The 19,189-nt window shown below is 39.1% G+C and overlaps 1 protein-coding gene across 4 annotated transcripts in view; it reads right to left on the minus strand.

Moving 5' to 3' along the window:
* The window catches only part of iqsec3a (IQ motif and Sec7 domain ArfGEF 3a), a 93,338-nt gene that overhangs the window by 50,900 nt on the left and 23,249 nt on the right, over positions 1-19,189 (minus strand). For all 4 annotated transcript variants that reach the window (XM_015055079.1, XM_015055081.1, XM_015055082.1 and 1 more), the window contains exon 2: positions 16,412-16,492. In XM_015055079.1, the coding sequence (XP_014910565.1) occupies positions 16,412-16,492 (81 nt within the window). The remainder of the gene's footprint in view (positions 1-16,411; positions 16,493-19,189) is intronic.

Below are 19,189 nucleotides of genomic sequence, written 5' to 3' on the forward strand. Positions count from 1 at the left end.
ATGAGGGGGAAATAAGTGATCCCCCCCCTCTTATTTGACTGTCTTCGTATTTCCCACACGAGAATATCCTTAGGCAGTTTTGTCATATACAAATTAGAGTCTGAGTTTGCTTCTTTCAAGCAAAACAGAACACCAAGTTTGATACTTCTGAGATCACATTAAAGGGCCTTTATGATGTGGAAGTCTAGGAGCTTCCTGGTCATTCATAACGTTTCAGATCAAAACCCTACTTCTCTTTATCTCTGAGTCCTCTTCTAATCAAACACAGAGCGGGAGGGAAATGGATGAAAAGACTGAATGAATACAACATGCAGATGACCTGGATACCTTGGCTGATTAAAAAGAAATAGCGCTGGACTAATCCGGTGGCAGCTGGACCTTTCATCACACACAGGAGTCAGGTAAGGTATTGAACTGGGACTTTTTTTTTAATTCAGGAGTTAAGAGGGAATGAGTTAAAACTTTCATTTTAGCTAACACAAAATCTAAAGATAAAATGCTAATTTTTGCTTTAACTATCTTAAATTATATGCTTGCCAGTTCTCAAATTCTTTTGTGTGTCAGCCAAAAAGGAGTTTTTTTTTTTTTTTTTAGCTAATGTTTTTGTAATTGTGCTTTTATCCGCTTGCCAGAAAGTCTATTCACATCTTTGGTTTCCGTAATTTTTTCAAGTGAACGTCAATCATATTTCAAAAGCTTTTGCAGCAGAAAATATGTGATTTGTTGACTTAAAGGCCTTTTATACAGCACAATTTAATCTGATTTAAAACACACTGCAAGTGCATTGCAGGGGAAATAGGCACAATGCTCTAAAAAAAAAAACACACACACACAGCAGTAAACATGCTCAAAAAAAGCTCAGCCGGAAACTTAATTGAGTCAAACACAGCAGAGATGTTTAGGTTGTAAAACCATAAAGGGGATATGAAACAAATACGCAAATATGACAGGTAAGTACACTATGTTTTTGCTGAAAACAGAACTCAGACAATTGAAGCTGATGTCACATATTTGAAATCTTGCTTGGCACCGGTAGATCGCCACCTCAGCCTCCCAAGTTTCCATTTTGGAATATCATAAGAGATGGTACCCTTCTCCACCACGTAGGCCAAAATAAATACATAGATCATTTTAAACACTTCCAGCAAACACCTAATGCTGTCTATTTTTCTAAAGAAGACAGTTCCCAGATTATATGGGAACCCTTCACAGTAAAGTTATTTATTTCCTTCCCCATAAACCTATTTTGTCACCACTGCTTCAAGCCACAACAGAAAAAAAAAGAAATAAAAAAGAAGTAGTGAGGGAAATATTTATTGTAAAAATGGTGCTGAACCAGGAAAGGCATGGCCCAACACAAGAGCCATTTTTCACCCTATAGCACGTTCTCCATTATCTGTCACTGTTCTCAGACAAACAGACAAGCTCATATACTGCAAATCAGTCTCCCCTCATCGGTGAAACTGGTTTCAAGGGGAAATAAAATAAAAAAGGGAAAGGTTTCATTTTGTTTTTCCATTGGCAAAAAAAAAATGGCTCGAGTTGTGTTTCCATTGAGACTGCGGCACGTGTTCGGCTGCTATCCTATCACCAGAGTGATAAGAAGAACTGGAAAAATTTCAATTACATCTTGCAGAATCTGTCTGTGCTGGTTCATGTTTAATCTTTTTCTCTGACAATGGTCCTCTATAAAGGTGATAGACTGTCTGAAAGTGAGCAGGCCTTTTGGTAAAGTCAAAATGTGAGAGGTCTATCTTGAAATGAGCTCGCCGTACTCAGACAGTCGCGCTGAAAGTGCAACAGCATTTTAATTATAGATTAGAGTTTCAGCACACTATCCTTTACAATAACGGGTCAGAATTAAAGTTTTCCAAAAGAAGCTACAAAAACTTTCAGCTTGATTTTATTCTAACTTTTAAAAATATCTGTGAATTAAATCATACTTCTGTGGCTTGAACAATAATTCAGTAACTGTAATGTGCAGACCCATTCTCAGATTTCTGCAGCGTTCAACAGCCAGGATTACTCTTGTATTCAAGTCTATTCACCAGTCTATCACTATATGGCTGGTGGGCTCTAATGTTAGATTATCTACCATTCTTCCATAAAGGTCAGATGACATGACATTTAAAAAAAGAAACAACAAAAGGGTAAGATGATTTTTCCAATGGGCTGTACATGGAGTCAGACTTGATATGTTTACCAAAGAGCTTTACAGTTAGCTTATTTTGATTTATTTGATTTAAAAACAATGCTACAGCATGAGACGGCACAGTGCGACTCAAGATTTCCAGTTTCAAACCAAATAAATAAAAACCTGCGCTTTTGAAGTGAAGATAATTAATTCACGGCGCTCCAAAGCATGACAGTTGGAACAGAAGCTGTCCCCCCTCGTTCTCTGTTCTTTCCTTTCATCGGCATTCAATGGTGTGAAGGTTAGTCATTAATTATAATGTAAAGAAACATGAGAAAATGTCGGTTTTAACAGAACAGAGTACTCCACTTAAAGTGACACCTAAGTAGAGCTGGAACGCGCTCTGGTATCAATCTCACCATTCCTTCCATTTCGTCCCAATCCAACACTAACCCCCAACCTGTTTTTTAACTTCCACTCGCTTTCATCCCTGTCATCCACATCTCTCATTACGCTGAGTGAGGCGACAGTGCGGCAGAAAGCCTCGTCAGCAGTTTTGCATGTCCTCTTCCCCCTGCGCCAGCGACTCCTCTCCACCCATTTCCTTGCTGATGGACCGTCAAGAGGCTGTCACCGAGCCGCCAGGGCAGGACGAGGGCAGAACGCAGTGATCCACTCTCAACTTGACAATGTCGCCAACACGTGGGACACCCAACGTCCCTTCAGAGGGAGAAGTGGGAAAAGACCGCATCCCTTAAGGTCACCACAAAAGCAAAACATTTCTTTTTCATACTGTTACTCCCAGTGCCTGTTTTAGTGAATGGATTTCTTGCTCTCCTACAGTCTTCGAACTAGTTAGATATGGAAGATTACAAAACATTGATAAGAATGAGTTAAGATAAATTGAAATTTAAAAAATATTCCTCATGTACATTATTTCAAGAGATATTTCCACCCAAACAAAAACAATAAAGTGAGTAAGTAAATCAGGCCCCTATGTTGTGCTGTAACAATGCCATGGAAACTGATATAATAAAAAAAGACATGCACATATTACTGACATAAAATGCTGGGGATGAGGGTTTAGTGGGGCTAGGGTTTTATCATTTTAAAACGCTGAACGTTGATTTGTCTACACCAAGGTTGTTAAACTCATTATCGTTTTGGCCCTTATCAAGATTGAGAATGTCCTCAAAGGGTTATGGCAGAATGTATTGATAAAACGCGAGCAAATGGCTGTCTCATCATTCGATGAGTACTTCTTAAAGTTAAATAATATTGATAATCTTTTCACATTGATGTCATTTGACTGGAGATAAAAAACCTCTTTTACTTAACTGAGAAAATATTTAAGCACACAATATCTTGACGCATAAAAAGTACTTGGTTTGACACACATGGTCTGGAAGCGTATGCAAGGCCAAAACAATTTCTAAGGATGGGGATTGTGCCGAAGCCAATGAGATGCAGGGGACACACAATTTTGTTAGATATAGGAGTCGCTTTATTAAACCTTGTGAAAAATAACTCTTGTGTTAAATAACATCAGTGTTGCGTTTTGACAAAGCTGATTATTGAAAACAAATGGTCGACATTTATTTTTTTACTTTTGTGAAATGATTCCAGTAGAAGTTCAGCATATTAGTAGTTATGTAAAACAAGCACTTTGGGCCGAGTGAGACCAGCCGAAGCCTGGGTGCTCTGGGGGAAGCTTCCCCTCTTCAGCCCAGGTTTGTCTTGCTGTTAGGGACTTTAAAGACCATCTGGCAGTCAGGGTGACCCAACTTCTGCTTTGGCCTGCCCTGAGGGGAGCTTTAGCGGGTATAGTTCAGGGGTTTCAGTGCTCTACGTCTCTTCTCGTTCCTCTTTTGCCTGGGCTCTGCAGCTCCTGTGCTTTGCTGCGAACCTACCACTGTTTCTGGCATATGACTATTTTGTGGGGGAGCCAAGTGTCTGTCCGCCTGTCTGGAGCTGCTATGGGCTTTGGGAGCTGAGATTACCTGTCCTGCATTGCTCTTGTTCGCTGAGTGTACAGGGCCTCTGCCCTTCTCACCAATCTAACAACTTTGCACCTCCAGGTGACAAATTCATACACACACACATTCTCCAGAGACTCTCACATCTCCTACATCTATGCTCCAAATGGCTGAAGGTCATACAAATACAGGTTCTTATTTCACTGATGTGCCCTGCCTGATGCCGCATTGACTTAGTAAGTTTATCTCATACGATATGGTATTTGTACACCTAACTGCCCTGGCACATGTACATTCACAACAACATTCACAACTGGTGCTTTTATTGCATCAGCGGTTACAAAAAAAAATTGTCTGCAGCATTCGTTTTTTAATCAACAGAATAATTTTATGAGTCGATTTTTGGTCAACATAGAACTTTAAACCCCATCTTAGGAAGGCAATGTTTTAATTGCCTGTTTTAATTGAATTGACTAAAGATTAGCTTGATTCAGTGTAGCAACAGTCACAGTATATATAACCTACACAGTAATTTACTGTATGATCAAATCAAGAACAAGAAGGGGCAACAATTTAAAAGAATTAATGAACAAAAAAAACATACAAGAGGCAACCAAGGGTGAACATTTAGCTACACTGATTGCATGGTCCCTAGTTTGACAGAGTCCCTACAGGGACTACATGTTTTGTTTTTTTGGGGGGAGTTTTGCTTGCAATAAATGCAGAAGAAAAAGATCCGTTATGCTGGGCCCTTGGTTTTAAGGTGAGTTGGTAAAAATAACAATGAAAGACTACAGCAGCACGGAGGAATAAAGCCAGATAAGGAATCTATTCTCTTAGAGTGCCTTCTCATTTGATCCTTAAGACTCACTGCCCTGTATGAAACAAATTCTCCGTCTCAACCGATATCTGGTTTCAGGCTGTCTCTTTGCCCTTCGCGTTACCTCCTAATGCCCCCATTCTGGATTCTGGCTCCCTTTTTTGCAGTGAGGCCAGATAAAGATGCAGACTGTGTGTGTGTGTTTTTCTTTCTTTTTTTTCTAAAACCGCCATCATTTACTTCTTTACAGCTTAACTATGAGATTAAAGTTGACTAATTGGATGGGGGACATGGGATGAAATCACGGGCAAATGGCCATAAGCGTAAAGGTCAGGACAACATGTGCAGTCATGTGGGCAGACAGATGTTGTGACTGCTTGGAGCTTCTGGTTCTCATGAGCACCCCCTGCTGTCCAGAGAAGCCATCTTATTTTATTGGTCGTTGGAGCTCTGGGCAATTTAGATAGAGGGTCAGCTACATGAAGGGAATGGATATTTATCCCATAACGTTATGCTCCGTCTTTTGTCTTGGCTGATTCTGTCTCATACATTCGCCTACACACTGGGGACATTTTATCGCCCCATATTCAGACGTGAGTTGAGCTATTGACCGGGCCGCAGACTGGAGCTATGGGCACTCAGGGGCCTCAGAGATGATGGAAACTAATAAGACGGTGAACCATTAAAGACGGTGGGAGAAGGGAGCAAAAGGAGGGAAACAGAAATGCAATCCCATCTTTCGGAGAGATTTGCCACTGTATTCTAAATCTTTGTTATCTGAAAACTCAAGAGCTGCTCGCAACCAGAGCGCAGGGTTGATCTACAAAGGTAAAAGATCTGTGCTAAGGCTGAGAGAAAAGAGCACCACAAACTGGTAGTTTTTTCCTTTGAAAAAGGTTGAACACATGAGAGGAGCAGGGGGAAAAAAATGTAGATTCATTCCCGAGATTTTTCACCAAAATAGCTGCGGAGAATGTTGTTGCCGGATAATAGGCGTTATAGCTGCATATCTCAGGAAATACTGTGGCCTTCTGTTGCTGTGTCTGCAAGGACAAGAGAGGCAATTCTCAGAAATGATGGAAGTCATTATTCACCTTGCTTTATATAATAATGTGATAAAACATGTTCAGAAATTCAATTCTGTAAGAAGACTGGCTGGGTTGGAATATACCCAAAGGAAGGTTTTTATTATATTGTATTAGGGAAGCTTTTAAAAATATTCATAATGGCAGACATAGCAGGCACTGTGGCAATTTCTTTTAAACCCTGCAGGCTGACAAAATCTGAAACAAGCCTCAAGCAGTGATAACTTATCACAGTGGCATCATTAAAGACTTTCTTTCTTAACCTGATTGTCCTTTAGCACCACAGAATACCTTATACAACCACTCTGCCTGGCTGACTCAGACTCCTGACTAATACACTGGTTTTTATGTGTGCAATCTTCACAGTCTTCTTTGAATATACTTCCTTCCACAGCTGTGTGTGTATGTGTACGTGTGTGTGTGTAAAAGAAGACAAAAATTACCATTTTTTTTAATACTCGAAAGTAAAAGTATGGCTGATTGTGGATTCTATTAGAATATGCATTCCAATCAGTCTTGTTTATCAGATAAAAAGTACCTTTTAGAGATAACATTTTAGCAGGTATTAAACATGCTTTTCATTAAGCCAATATTTCTGTATTAATTTTTTTTAATATTCTAAACTCAAACGTTGTGTCTTTATTTACTACAAGCAGAAAATCATCATAATCACCAGAAATAAAGGCTTTAAGACATTAATCTGTGTGTAATCTATGTATTGTGTTTCACTTAATAAATGAACATGAAGATGCACAAATGTTTTGGCCAAATGCAGAAGTATTAAGGACATAATCACCTTCAACCAAATATTCACAAGATTTCTGCAAAACATTTTTGCATGCTCAATAATGCACTGGGAGAGAAAAAAATCTGATCATTCAAGACCAAAAATGTAACATTTTTGACGTGACTGTAGACTGGAGAAGGATGACTGTCACTGCGAATCATCCCAGAAACTGTAAGCTCCAACGTTTGGTGGTGGGAACATAACGGCGTGAGGCTGCCTTTGAACATACAACGTTACTGTAGGAAGAATAACCTGAGAAAGTGACTGAGAAATTCTTGAAAAGAAGCTGAAGATGAAGAAGAATCTTGAGATGAACATTGATTCCAGACACACAGCCAAGGAAGCTCAAGCTATTTCAGAGGAAAATACATATATAACGGCGAGTCAATAACTTGACTTGGATCCAAATGGAAACCTGTGGGGAGAACTGAAGATCAGAGTGTACAGAGAGAAGCTCCTCAAGAGCTCAAAAAGATTTAGAGATTGTTTATGTGCACAATGTGTCAAAATCAAACCTGAGCGATAAGTGAGAATACTGTCTCAATACCGTCTTTAGTCTGTCAATAACAACAAAACTACTTAAGAAATGTTGGTGAGCGTGTCATTCCACTTTATTACATGCAACTTCATTTACTGATTGTTTTGATTTTTTTTTTTTTTTGTATGCATGGGGGTTTATTGGTTGGACGTGTTCACTGGTTCTTTTCCCGGCTGTAACATCTGCCTCTTATTTCACAATACTGAGACAAGCTTTTGAACACAGAAGCAGCAGTAGCTGACTTGCAGGAATATAGCATGGCCTGGCAGTCCTCTTTGTACATTGCCTATATAGCTTCTTCTCTCATGCGTATAAAGAAACGAGCCAGTGAAGGAAGCGCAGATGTGCCCGTCGCTGCTCTGCTTTGGCTGTCTTGCATAAAAGAGACCTTAGGGTGAAAATAAATTAGTTCAAGGCATCGATTTAATTAGAAACCACCCCAAGCTCCCACATTCTTTAAAGCTCCTTTCTTATTCGTTCCCTGTAGAGGTTTCAAATATTTGGATGAATTTAGGTTACATGAGTCCCAAACAACGTGTTTTGATGGAAATAACCAGAAACAAAAACAAACAAACAAAAAAAAAAATCAGCTGAATGGTGGGACCCCAGAGGATAATGATGTTGATCGTGCTTCTCTGATAGGTTGGAGCCTAACCCTAAAGGCCCAATAGAAGATGACGATAGAAATATAAAAAAAACTTTTGCTTCGTCTGGTTCTGCAACTTTTTAGGTCATGGCAGAAGAGGAAAGAAAAACAGGCAATCTCTCTATATTCAAAAACCCGTATGCGTTCTTTTCTTCTGTGCTTCCCGTTATCGTGACAACAAAACAGCCAGCGACCAAGGTCACTTCCTCCAGATGAGGCAGTGAGACGGCCAGCGCCACAACATTCATTGCAGGGAAAAGCATAGACAGGCAGAAAGTATTAAATTATGGAACAAAGAGTTCAAGGGAACTGTGGCCGGGGGCATCGCTCGTGAAATTCAATTCTCAGATGCACAGGTGAGACGGATGGAGGGAGGAAGAAGAGCATAGGGTGTTTTGTACTTTATAACAAGTTAGTCGGATAACACGTGTTGCTGCTGCGCACCTTAAAGCGGTGAACAAAATGCTTCAGTAATACAATACTTTGCTGAGGTATTCAAGCTACTTAAAAAAAAAAGCTTAAAATAACCATTCAGCAAACAGGAAACATATGGAACTAAAATTTAACTTCATGGCCAACAAGTCTCAGGTTATGTCTCCTGTGCATCTCAAACCATCATCAATTTCTAAAATAAATTATATATCTTTGAAAGAGCATGTTTATGATCTGCCTTTATATGTTCCTGTGATGTTTTCTTGCTTTTATCTCCCTAAAATATTGCAGATAGTAACTATTTCCCTTAATCAAGTTATTTTCCAGAAGCTCTTGAGACTGTAGTGATCAAACTTCATGTCGTGTCATGTATCCTGATGACGCAACACTTTATCACTATGCCACTGCGTGTTCATTACAGTCACCGAGTCGTTCACTAAATCAACAAGCGAATCAGTCAGAATTTCGCTCAGCTTACTTCATAAAATAAAAAAGTAATTGCTTTTGGTAAAAAATAAATAAATACATTTTGAATATCATTAGCTAAAAATCAAAGAGGCTGCAAGAAACACTGGTGTAGTTTTCCGACTCAGAGCTAACCTTGAATAACGACATCCACTAAATCAGTTTAGGATGATCCTTAAAACTTTGCTAGAATAAAGGATTTCCCTAAGAAAGGCAAGGGGAAATTTTGGTTCTCTGTGTCTGACCAAACTTTATTTTCTTCTTCACTTTACATGTTTCTTTCATTTCTAGAGCAAACCATCAATGGAGTGGATTTCTTGTTTTTTTTCTTCTTACCCAACAAATTAAACAAGTCAGTCAATTTGAACCTGTTCATTTGTCTAAAAAGAAGCCATAGGTTTGGTGCTGTAATAGAACAGGAAAAAACACTGAAAGTTAGTTATTTGACTTTTTTGTTTGTTTGTTTGTTTGGGGGTTTTTTTGTCAGAAAGACTTAGTGAAAAAGCGAAATTGGACAAATTTTGTACACCACTACTTTTTGTACTCCCCTGAGGAAAAAACTGAGGGATTTGTTTTGTTTTGTTTTTTTCAAATACTATGGTTTTCCTTTTTCTTTTTACTTGGACATAAACTATAAAGTCCTTATTCAGGCCACTTCAAGCTGCAGGACTCCAATAATTATGTCAGTTTAATATCAAATCCAGTGATTAATTATAGAAACGGGTGACATGGCAAGGAGTCACAGCACAGCTAGGGGTGAATTCATTACCAACAGAAATGCCATAATTCTTTCCACTTTGTTCCCTGAGTGGGTGGCCGAGAATCCGTTTTAGCAGTATTTATGATCAAGGATGTTATGACCTCAGTCTCTTAAACCGGATCTGGCTACACCCCAAATGTTTTGTCTTTCTTTTTATGTTTCTCTCAAGTCATAATTCAAACAGTTGCTGAAAAACAGACCTCTTACTCTCCTGCCTTTTAGCATTTTTACACTTCGTCATAAAATGGCTAGCTTTAAATTGTAATCATGTGCTTAAATGCAACTTTTGGATGGATGCCTTAGCAGCAATTGAGGACATCATCAAAAAAAAAAAAAAAAAAAGCCTAAAAAAAAAAACGATGTGCTTATGAAGATGAAGCTTCGTGACGTTGCAAGCTAATTTCCTTTCTACGGAGCTAAATGGCAGGTTGTGTATGCTAATTAGCATAGGATAGCTAATTAATGCGCTGGTATGTGCGTGTGTGAGGCATTTGGTTAGGAGCACCACAGGAGGGCTAATTTTAAGGGGTCTGAAATGATGAGCAACATGTCAGTCTTTTTGGGACCTGCTGAGGGGAAAGAGTGAAACGTTTGGCAGCTGAATCTTTGACAGGATCAAGCATCATGCCCAGAGTGGGAGCCAACACCTGCCAAAGGCTGACTGGACAGTTTATATTTAACTATGTGCCCTAAAAAAAAATACTAAAAACAACATCACAATGCCGTCATCACAGAGGGAGTCAGAGGACTAGACTGAGTCAGAACCGAGGAAAATTTTACCTGCATATAATGTAACCTAAAAAGAAAAGCAGAAGCATAAAAATCTTAACGAGCTCTAGCATCTAAGGCCGCTCACTTGAATGATCTTTCACTCAAGTCACTGCATTGTTTGAGCTCCCAAGTTTACAGAGCAAGTCTGAAAATTTCCATTAAAAAAACAAACAAAACAAAAAAAAAAGGGACCCAATTTGAGCAGATTAAAAATCAGAGTCTTTTACATTTTAAAAGGCTGCAGAAACCCTGCAACATGAGCTCATTATTATTACGCTCCAGCTAGTCTGCTCATTACCTTTCAGGAAGTTCAGTTTTAAGATCACAGAGACCAGACACCCACCAAGGTTGCAAGTTCTTAGCTTTCCGCTGTTTGCATATTTCTCTGACTCTCCAAGGTCAAACCGAACATTTTCAACTCTCAAAATAACTAGAGGAACACCAAGCTGAACAACAACCACTTTTGTTAAGATGGCGAGATAAACTTGGGTCATATTCTAGATTGGTTTGTCCAAGTTTTAGTTGTTTTACAGCTTTCATTACTGCTCTGACCACAGATCTGGTTAGTTTGCGGTATTTTGTTCTAGCTGATTTATGAATATAAATACACTTTAGCTATAAAGCTATAAAGTTATAAGGTTATAACTTTATAGCATCTTCTGCGATTTTTTTTTTCCATTTTGAAGAGTGGATTCAATAATCTGGTGATCTGTGTCAATGTCATATTTGAACAATAGGGAAAACAATTTAAGGAAAGATATCCGAATAGATATAGATACATAGATATAGATATATGTTTCACTTAGTGAATAAGCTACTGAAAAAAATTACTTTTAAATGGTACTATTATTTCTTAAAAACTAAACTGTATATTTAAAAAAAAACACAAATGCAGTATTTCTACATGTTAACCATCTACCATTAATCCTTCCGACTCATTTAATGTACTGTTATTGTGCTTGAATATATATATATATATATATATTTAAAAAAATTAAAATTCTCCCTCCTTTATTAGGTTTCTGGTCTCTTGTTTGTCGACTCCAGCACTTCTGTTTTTGCTGCAAAGCAGAAAGCTGAGCCCCGGCTCCCGAGCGGTCTTATGAAGGTAACAAAAAACTCCCGTGTGCAAACGAAGCAGAGCACAGCAGACGATGGCTCACACAAGTAATTGAAAGGCGGTAGCCATCTCAGACAATCAGCCAACTCTATCCGCGATTATAGATGTGATGTTATGTGCCGGGATACAAATCTGCCACTGTCTCCAAACCCTCTGGCGCCCGTTTTAGACCTGGCGATGGTGACCCTGATGAGCTTTCGGCCTCCTCTGGGTGCTCATTATATGTGACAGCATAAACCTGACTCCTCTCTTTTCAGCTCAAACTTTCCCCTCTTTTTAATGATTTCCCACATACCAAGTTGGGTCCTTTTTTCTGTTTCTAACTAATCCAACAAAACAAAAGGACAAAAACTCAGGTGTTTACCAAAAGCAGCATGGCGACCGGAGCAGCGGGCTTTTGCTTGCAGCTCCCAGTTTTGCCCTTTACCGAACTGACCCCTGTTGACACGGAGGCTGAAATTATTCGAGGCAGAAGCAGCAGTGCAAATGAAACGTCATCATGACTGCAATCTCTCTGACATATTGTCGTCCAGTGAGAGAAAGAAGGTTTTGTTACGTGCTAAAACAGCAGTGGTGTTGAGCTCTCTCTTTATGTTAATGAGGCCTAGTTCAGCATGAAATATTTCAGTTCTGCCGGACAACAGGATCAATCCAGTTTTTATACATGTTCTGAATCCTATGCATTACATGTTTTCTTGCATTCACAAGTCAATCAAACCTCAACACCCATATATTATTCAGTATGCAAGAAGTTACCAACACTACCTAGCATCAACTGTCAATCAATGATAATCCCAAATGTTATTTTCAAATGAAAATAGGGCTCAAATTCAATTTAGAACAACTACACATTTATTGAGGCTTTGCTAGTTTGCAAATTCAGCAAAAGCATTTATGGAAATCATGCACTATGCATCATTTCTATGGCTCATTTTAAAATTGTATTAGCATAAAATTTAAGTCGGTATTTGTGAAAAACGCAAGGAAGTCTTTTATATGCTAATTCAGAGATTTGCCCTGTGAAAACATTCAAAACTTCTGCACAAGTACCAAAACAAGTTGGTAAAATATCTCAAGATTTTGTTCAATCTGGCCTTGATGATCTGTTACAGTGTTATATGTATTCCTTAACTACAGTGCCTTGCAAAAGCGTTGATAGCATTTGGATTTTTTTCCGTTTTTTTACTATGCAACCATAAAGCTCAATATATTTTAAGTTTTATGTGAAAGACCAACCCAAAACAGAGCATACTTTTGATGTTGAAGGAAAATAGTGCACAATTCTACAAACATTTTCCCGATAAAATCTTGATAGATTATCCACAGCTGTTCTGTAAAACCCTTGGAGATTACACAGCGTACGTTAATCAGATACATCACGATCTCTGCGGTGAAAAACAGTGGCTGCAGCATCGTGTTGTGATATTTTTTCTTCATCCGGGGACCAGGAAGCCGGTCAAATGTGACGGGAAGATGGATGGAGTTTAATTACGGGTGGAAAAACCTTTTAGAGGCTTCGGGAGAGTTTAGGCTGGGATGGAGGTTCATCTTCCAGCAGGTTAACAACCCTGCACACACAGGTTTAGATCAAAGACTACTTGCATTTGTATTTGAAACGTAATCATTCACGAATTTAACAATGGCACACAGTTTTGATTGTTGATTCTATGTTGCATGACTTTGTGTTTTTGTGTTTGTTATTATGTAAATCACTTTGAAATGCCTTGTTGCTGAAATGTTATACAAGTAAAATTTGACTGATTGATAATCATGGAGAAAAAAAAGTATTCTTCTTCACTTTCCATCTATGCGTTATTATTTTGTGGTGATTTTTCACGTAAAATCTCAATTAAAAACACATCAGAGTTTGTGGTCGTATTGTGACAAAATGGGAAATGTGTCCAAAGTAACAGCAACACGTCTGCAAGGCGCTGTATATTCAATCGTTTACTGCATGCCATGTTCACTGCAGTGACACACGGCACAAACACACACTTAACACTCACACAAACAAATAAGACAGGGAGCTACAGGATGCCTGATTACTGCCAAGCCAAAGCATGCAACATGATACGTTTTTTTTTTTTGGTTTGTTTGTTTTTCACATGAACACAAATGCATTACATGTGTCAACAAGAAGGCTCACCAAGTTTCCAACATGGGAAGGACCCTATTCTACACACACTGATGCACTATGACAGTCTTAACACATATTAGTAGACTTTACCGACATGGAAGTATTGCACTTTTTTCTTTTTTTTTTGTTTTTTTGGAATCAGTGTGACAATGTTGTGGAGACAAGCCCGAATGGAGTGAGCATGAGTGATGACGGATGCAATGAGGCGAGAAGGGTGGTGGGGAGGGAGGGAGGGGTTGCTGTGTGGAGTTATGTTGCTGGGATGTGGGGGATGCCACGTGAAAGGATGATCAACCAATTACTGACAACAATGCGGAAATACAGAAAATCAACCTGAACAGAATACAGCTTTCTAAAAAAGAGATAAGACGCAACAAGAACAAAAAAAAAGAAAACAAACAAAAAAAAAAAGACAAAAAACCACAAGCTGCTTTCTGTCTCAGCCCCAGGGGGTCCGGCTTTGAAGTGGTTTGCTTCAGAGGTTGCCAGGGGGACGTTTTAAAGTCTTGAAAGTTACAGAGGACCTTGTGCTGTGCTCTTTGCTTGAAGCCTTTGTTAGTGGCCTTCAGAGCACAAGACAATTAGACAAAATAACAGCCCGACACACTCTTTATCAAGCAAAGTTCGACTCGATAAACTCCGATTGATCCGCGACTTTACATCCTTCACGTCTCATCTATCTCGAAATCACCTTCCGCGCAAATGAGCCGTTAAGAGCGACACATTTTTGATTGGTGCGGTGCAGAGGAACACCTCGGATTTGACGTGGTCTCCTCAAACTTTCCCTGCCTCACACTTTCTTTCGTAACCTTTCATGCCGACATTACCGGTAGGTCTAGAGAAGACGCCTGAACAATGGGAACACCTGCTCCCCATTTTTAACCCTTGAATGTAGAAATGGGGTCCAACCGACCCCACACACATAAAAGTCGTATCATTCGCCATAGTCATCTACGGTTGCCTCAGTCCTTGCACGCACAAGGGTTAAAGGGAGGGAGGAAACGTTTTTCTCTTACTGATTTTTTTTTTTTTAAGTAAAGAAATCTGATGACAACCTGCAGTCACACAAGCACATTTTGTAAATTTTTGAAATTATCCAACTCATTTCTCATTTGTTTGCTTTTTTTAGTCTTTGCTATTTCTAATAACTCCACATTATTTTCTTATTTTGTGCATTTACTTTCTGTATAGTATTATATACCAAGCTCTGTTTTAATAATCGCATTTTTGTGTAAATTTACGTGCTCCAACTTTCCTGTCATTTTGCTGCTGGCACACCAGAATTTCCCCAATGAGGGACAATAAAGGCTATTTCTATTTCTATTTTGCTCTTGTTTAAATCCTATGGCTGGATTAAGGTGCTCCACTCCTCAGTTTATGTTTCTCTTTTTCTACATCCTAAAAGACATTAGAGTCCTAAAACTCTAAGTTAATGCTTCTCAGCTCTTACAAACATTAGAACCTAAAAACAAATGAAAAAAAATTATTTTAAATTTCCCTTTGGTTCTAGATTTCTTATTCTCCTCCCTTTCTGCTGCTGTACTAGTTTTAAAGCACACTCTGTCCAATATACTATGAGAATGTATGCAAGTAAGTTAATTCATGTGGCTAAAAGCCAAATAATAACTATGCCAGACCTTCGCTTTAAAAGATTGCAAGCCTGACCTCTTGAACGAATAAGAAAAAGGAATCAAAGATATTTTGGAGACGTTTTCTTTTTTTTTTGGATTACAGTAGCCATTTTGTCTTATAGGTTTTATTGATCTGCCCTCTTTTTACTAACCTCATCTAGAAGAATTGATGACTTAATGGAAAGGTTGAGAACTGATCCTTCAGATTGATTTCAAAATTGTGTGATTGGTTTTTGATCAATTCCAAGACTTAAAATAGCTTAAATGTTTATGTACACATGATATGAATGTGTAATAAACACATTTTGAGTTTTGATCTGAGCAGGTTTTAAAATAACTTTTTTATTTTTTGCAGCTGCCTCCACACCTTGCAGACCAATAAGTTTGTTTAAAGAGCGTCTGCATCAGCGTTTGTCGGTCTGCAGCCCTTTTGCCACTTATTGTGTCCAGCATTGCAGGGGCTATGATTTGCTATCCAAGTGTGTTTGCTTATCCGCTGTCCTCTGCCAAGCTCGAACAATGCAGCAAAGCAATTCTATGAAAAACCGAAGTCTGCGACAAACAAACCATTTTCGGGTGAACGGCTTAATTGCTATTGATGTGCCTTGGCTGGTTGAATGCTATAATTTCCAGCGAAACTCGGTAGGTGGACTGCACTTGTGTAAACAAAAGTGGAAGGCGAGCAAGCAGCCAGCTCTGTCTAAAAATGCCAAGACAATACTCGCATCTAACTGCACGCGGAATTTTTTAAATGGCCTAAAAGTGAATAATTGTGAAAACTTTAAAGAAATTTTATGGAATGCATTGTATTTTTTTTTTTTTTTTTAATTTAGAAGCACAAAACCCTTTCGAAATCTGAATCTGTCGAAGGCGAGAGAACTCGGGCTTTTCCTCCTGGCAAGACCTGGAAGCGTTTACAACCACTTCAACTTTAGACACCGATTCTGAGGCAGCTGACTGGACAAGGGTTTAGCTACTGAAGCACTGCTACTAACAGGATGCATGAGAAGAGGCCGCAGTTGAGAAAAGGATCTTACAAACGGAACGTAAATAAAGGTGAAAATCAAAACATTTGTGAAGATGTCACTGGGGAGGGGAAATCGTCTTACCTGGGGACACAGGCAGTGGAGGTCTCCGCCTCAGGGGCCTCCGGGGCTGGGCAGCAGAACTGGTGAAGAACTGTTTGGTTGCTGTGTAAAAAAAAAAAAAAAAAAAAAAAGACAATATCTTAAGAGGGTCCTGTTGAAAGAGTCAACTTGTCGGGATTTTCTCTAATGAAAACAGGTTTGATGCAGATCAATTTCATATTTTTTCTGCTGTGAAATAGAAAATATCAGCAGTACTCAACAATTGTAGTTGTTTATGTTTATGTAGATGTTTGATCATGGAAAAAATGCACCAATGCATTATGAAAAATTACTAAGTTAATGAAATTTGTGTACATGATGAGTAAACATCTAGCAAGAATAAACATCCTGATATAGTCTTGAGTACTACGTGCAAAGGACAAATAGTTTTAATCTCCTCTAAAATCCAATTTGATGTCGTTCTTGAAGTACTAATTGACCAATCAATGCAGCGCAGTTAACCACCTACAAGGCACAGCATACTACAAATAGTCAAATTAATGATTGCTTCCATAAATGAAAAATCCCATTTTTGTCTAAAAACTGAGGACTCCAGTCCACACAACCACAAGTCACTTTATTTTAGCATGGGTTTCTCTTTAGCCAGAAAAAAATCTAAACAAGCAGAGCTTTGTTTACTTTTAAATAAGCTCAAAATGATGTAGCATAAAAAAAATAATAAAAAAAGAGAATAAATGTATCTGAAGGTCCTTCAATTGGGGGTAAGCAATCTTTTCCGGTGTTTTAGTCAGAGCAACTTAGAGACAGGTCTGGTCTAGCCCAAATTTGAAGATGAAAAATTGCCTGCTTAAATCCTTTGGTACCTGGCCCAATGTCAGACTGATGGTGGTAATTAAGTTGCGAATAAAAGATAACAAAGTGTGAAAGTCTGGTTTTATCAGGAGAGTAGTCACATGGAGAGCTACATGCTTCAGTACTACTAAACGCAAGCGTCTGTTGACTGAAGAAAGAGGGAGAGGGTGAAATTGGTGATGCTCACCTGTACAGCACATTAAAAGGTTATCAGACGGAAGCAAGATGAGAGATTTCATAATAACGTTTTTTCCACAAAGAAGTGAAAAAAAAAATGATGGCGTTATCTTACATACTTGTGAGATCTGCTTTCAATAAATTAGCCAGAGAATCCCCAAGTCTTCTGACAGATAGAGACAGAATAATTCTATTCTAAAACAGGTCTTATTAAGATAATATTCAAAAGGAAAAAAAAAAAATACACAGAGGCATTTTTTTAAATTACAGCCCTGTTGTTGCAATATTTATATATTATATTTTTATATTTAAATTAGTTGGAAATAAAGTGAGTCATCTCTATAGCTCCAAAGCATCGTTAAAATATTCAGCCATCAAACTGGTGGTCTCTGCAGATGTCCACTCCCGAGTGATGCTCAAGTGGAAAGAACGCGGGTGTAAAATTTTCATGTACGCGCGAGAAAGCTTTTCTTTTATCCCCAGTTTACGCTCTCTCCCTTTTTAGACTGGACACTGCCTCGCATTTCAAACGTTCATCCGTCTCTTCGCTCGGTACAACCCCAACCCCCCCCCCTCCAATCGTTCTACTTTCTTCCTGCTCGTTCTTTCACGCTGATTTTACATCACTCTCTCTTAGAATCTGCATCCCCCCCCCGCCACTCCCCAACTCCTTCTAGTCTGTGTTGTGCTAAAGAGGAATATGCTCAATTACTCTTTCTGTCAGAGAATGTGGCCTGCGGTGTGTCGTCATGGGGACATAGAGGAAGGACACCGCAGGTGAGAGAAATGAGCAGGCAGAAAGGGTGTTGTCAATTAGTTACTGAGAGAGAAGAGAAAAGCGATGGTTCACTAAATCTCCTTCTCTAACCACCTTGATTTGGTCAGTAAAGAGTAGCAGTTTATCTCACAGAGAATGGCACGCACAACATTTACTCTGCAACCTGATAGAAAATTCAGCACATCCATAAAAGCAACAGTCCCACTAAAAAAAGCAGGGTAGGGAAAGAAGAAGAAGAAAAAAAAAAAACTCCAGAGAAGGCGGTCGCTGGGTGTTTTCAAGCAACAATGGCTGATAGTCCAGGGAGGGCATGACAGGAAATTAATTTTCATTGTTAATGTCTCCTCTAATTGTGTTCTCTTTAACAACCATGACACTGCTATGGTTAGTTTTAATGGGGGTCCAGGACACAAGACAGTCTCTGAGGGAACGCCGATTAGTTGGAGTGCTGGAGCTTGTGGACTACGATAAAGGTTGCATATGCTGCTCATCGGCAAGGAAACACGCAAATCAGGTGCATCGCCGTAACACTGTCAAAAGTATGAAAATACTAAAATTCAATAACAATTTGCATATTTGCCCCTGTTTTTGAATGGAAATGTAATGCCCAGTCTACATGTGTTTTGTGTAAAGAAGGCTTATGACCACGTCTCTGTGTCGTCATTTGTGGCACAAAGGGGAGCTGGATCCCATTTCAGGCTGTAATCAGCTACCCTGATCCGGTTTGCAGTGTACATGGCTGCTGTGGAACAACACAAACACCGTCGACGGCGACTCCTGATGTCTTAAGGCTGGCCCCTCAAGTCCACACTGGGAGTCATTCCCAACTGGGTAGCAGGAGGGAAGCCAAATAGCTCCTCCAGATCCCAGAGCAAATGTTCTCTGCTAGAGGAAGGTGAAATGCTCCCTCAAGTTCAGGGAGTCGATCTTCGGCTTTAGCAGAAGGCGTTCAAGTCTCTTGGTGTTTGTCATGAGGGATGTCGGTTGATAGA

This window comes from Poecilia latipinna, unplaced genomic scaffold, assembly GCF_001443285.1.
Source record: "Poecilia latipinna isolate Pla-1442-1.1 unplaced genomic scaffold, P_latipinna-1.0 Scaffold1294, whole genome shotgun sequence".
In the NCBI taxonomy this organism is placed as follows: domain Eukaryota; kingdom Metazoa; phylum Chordata; class Actinopteri; order Cyprinodontiformes; family Poeciliidae; genus Poecilia; species Poecilia latipinna.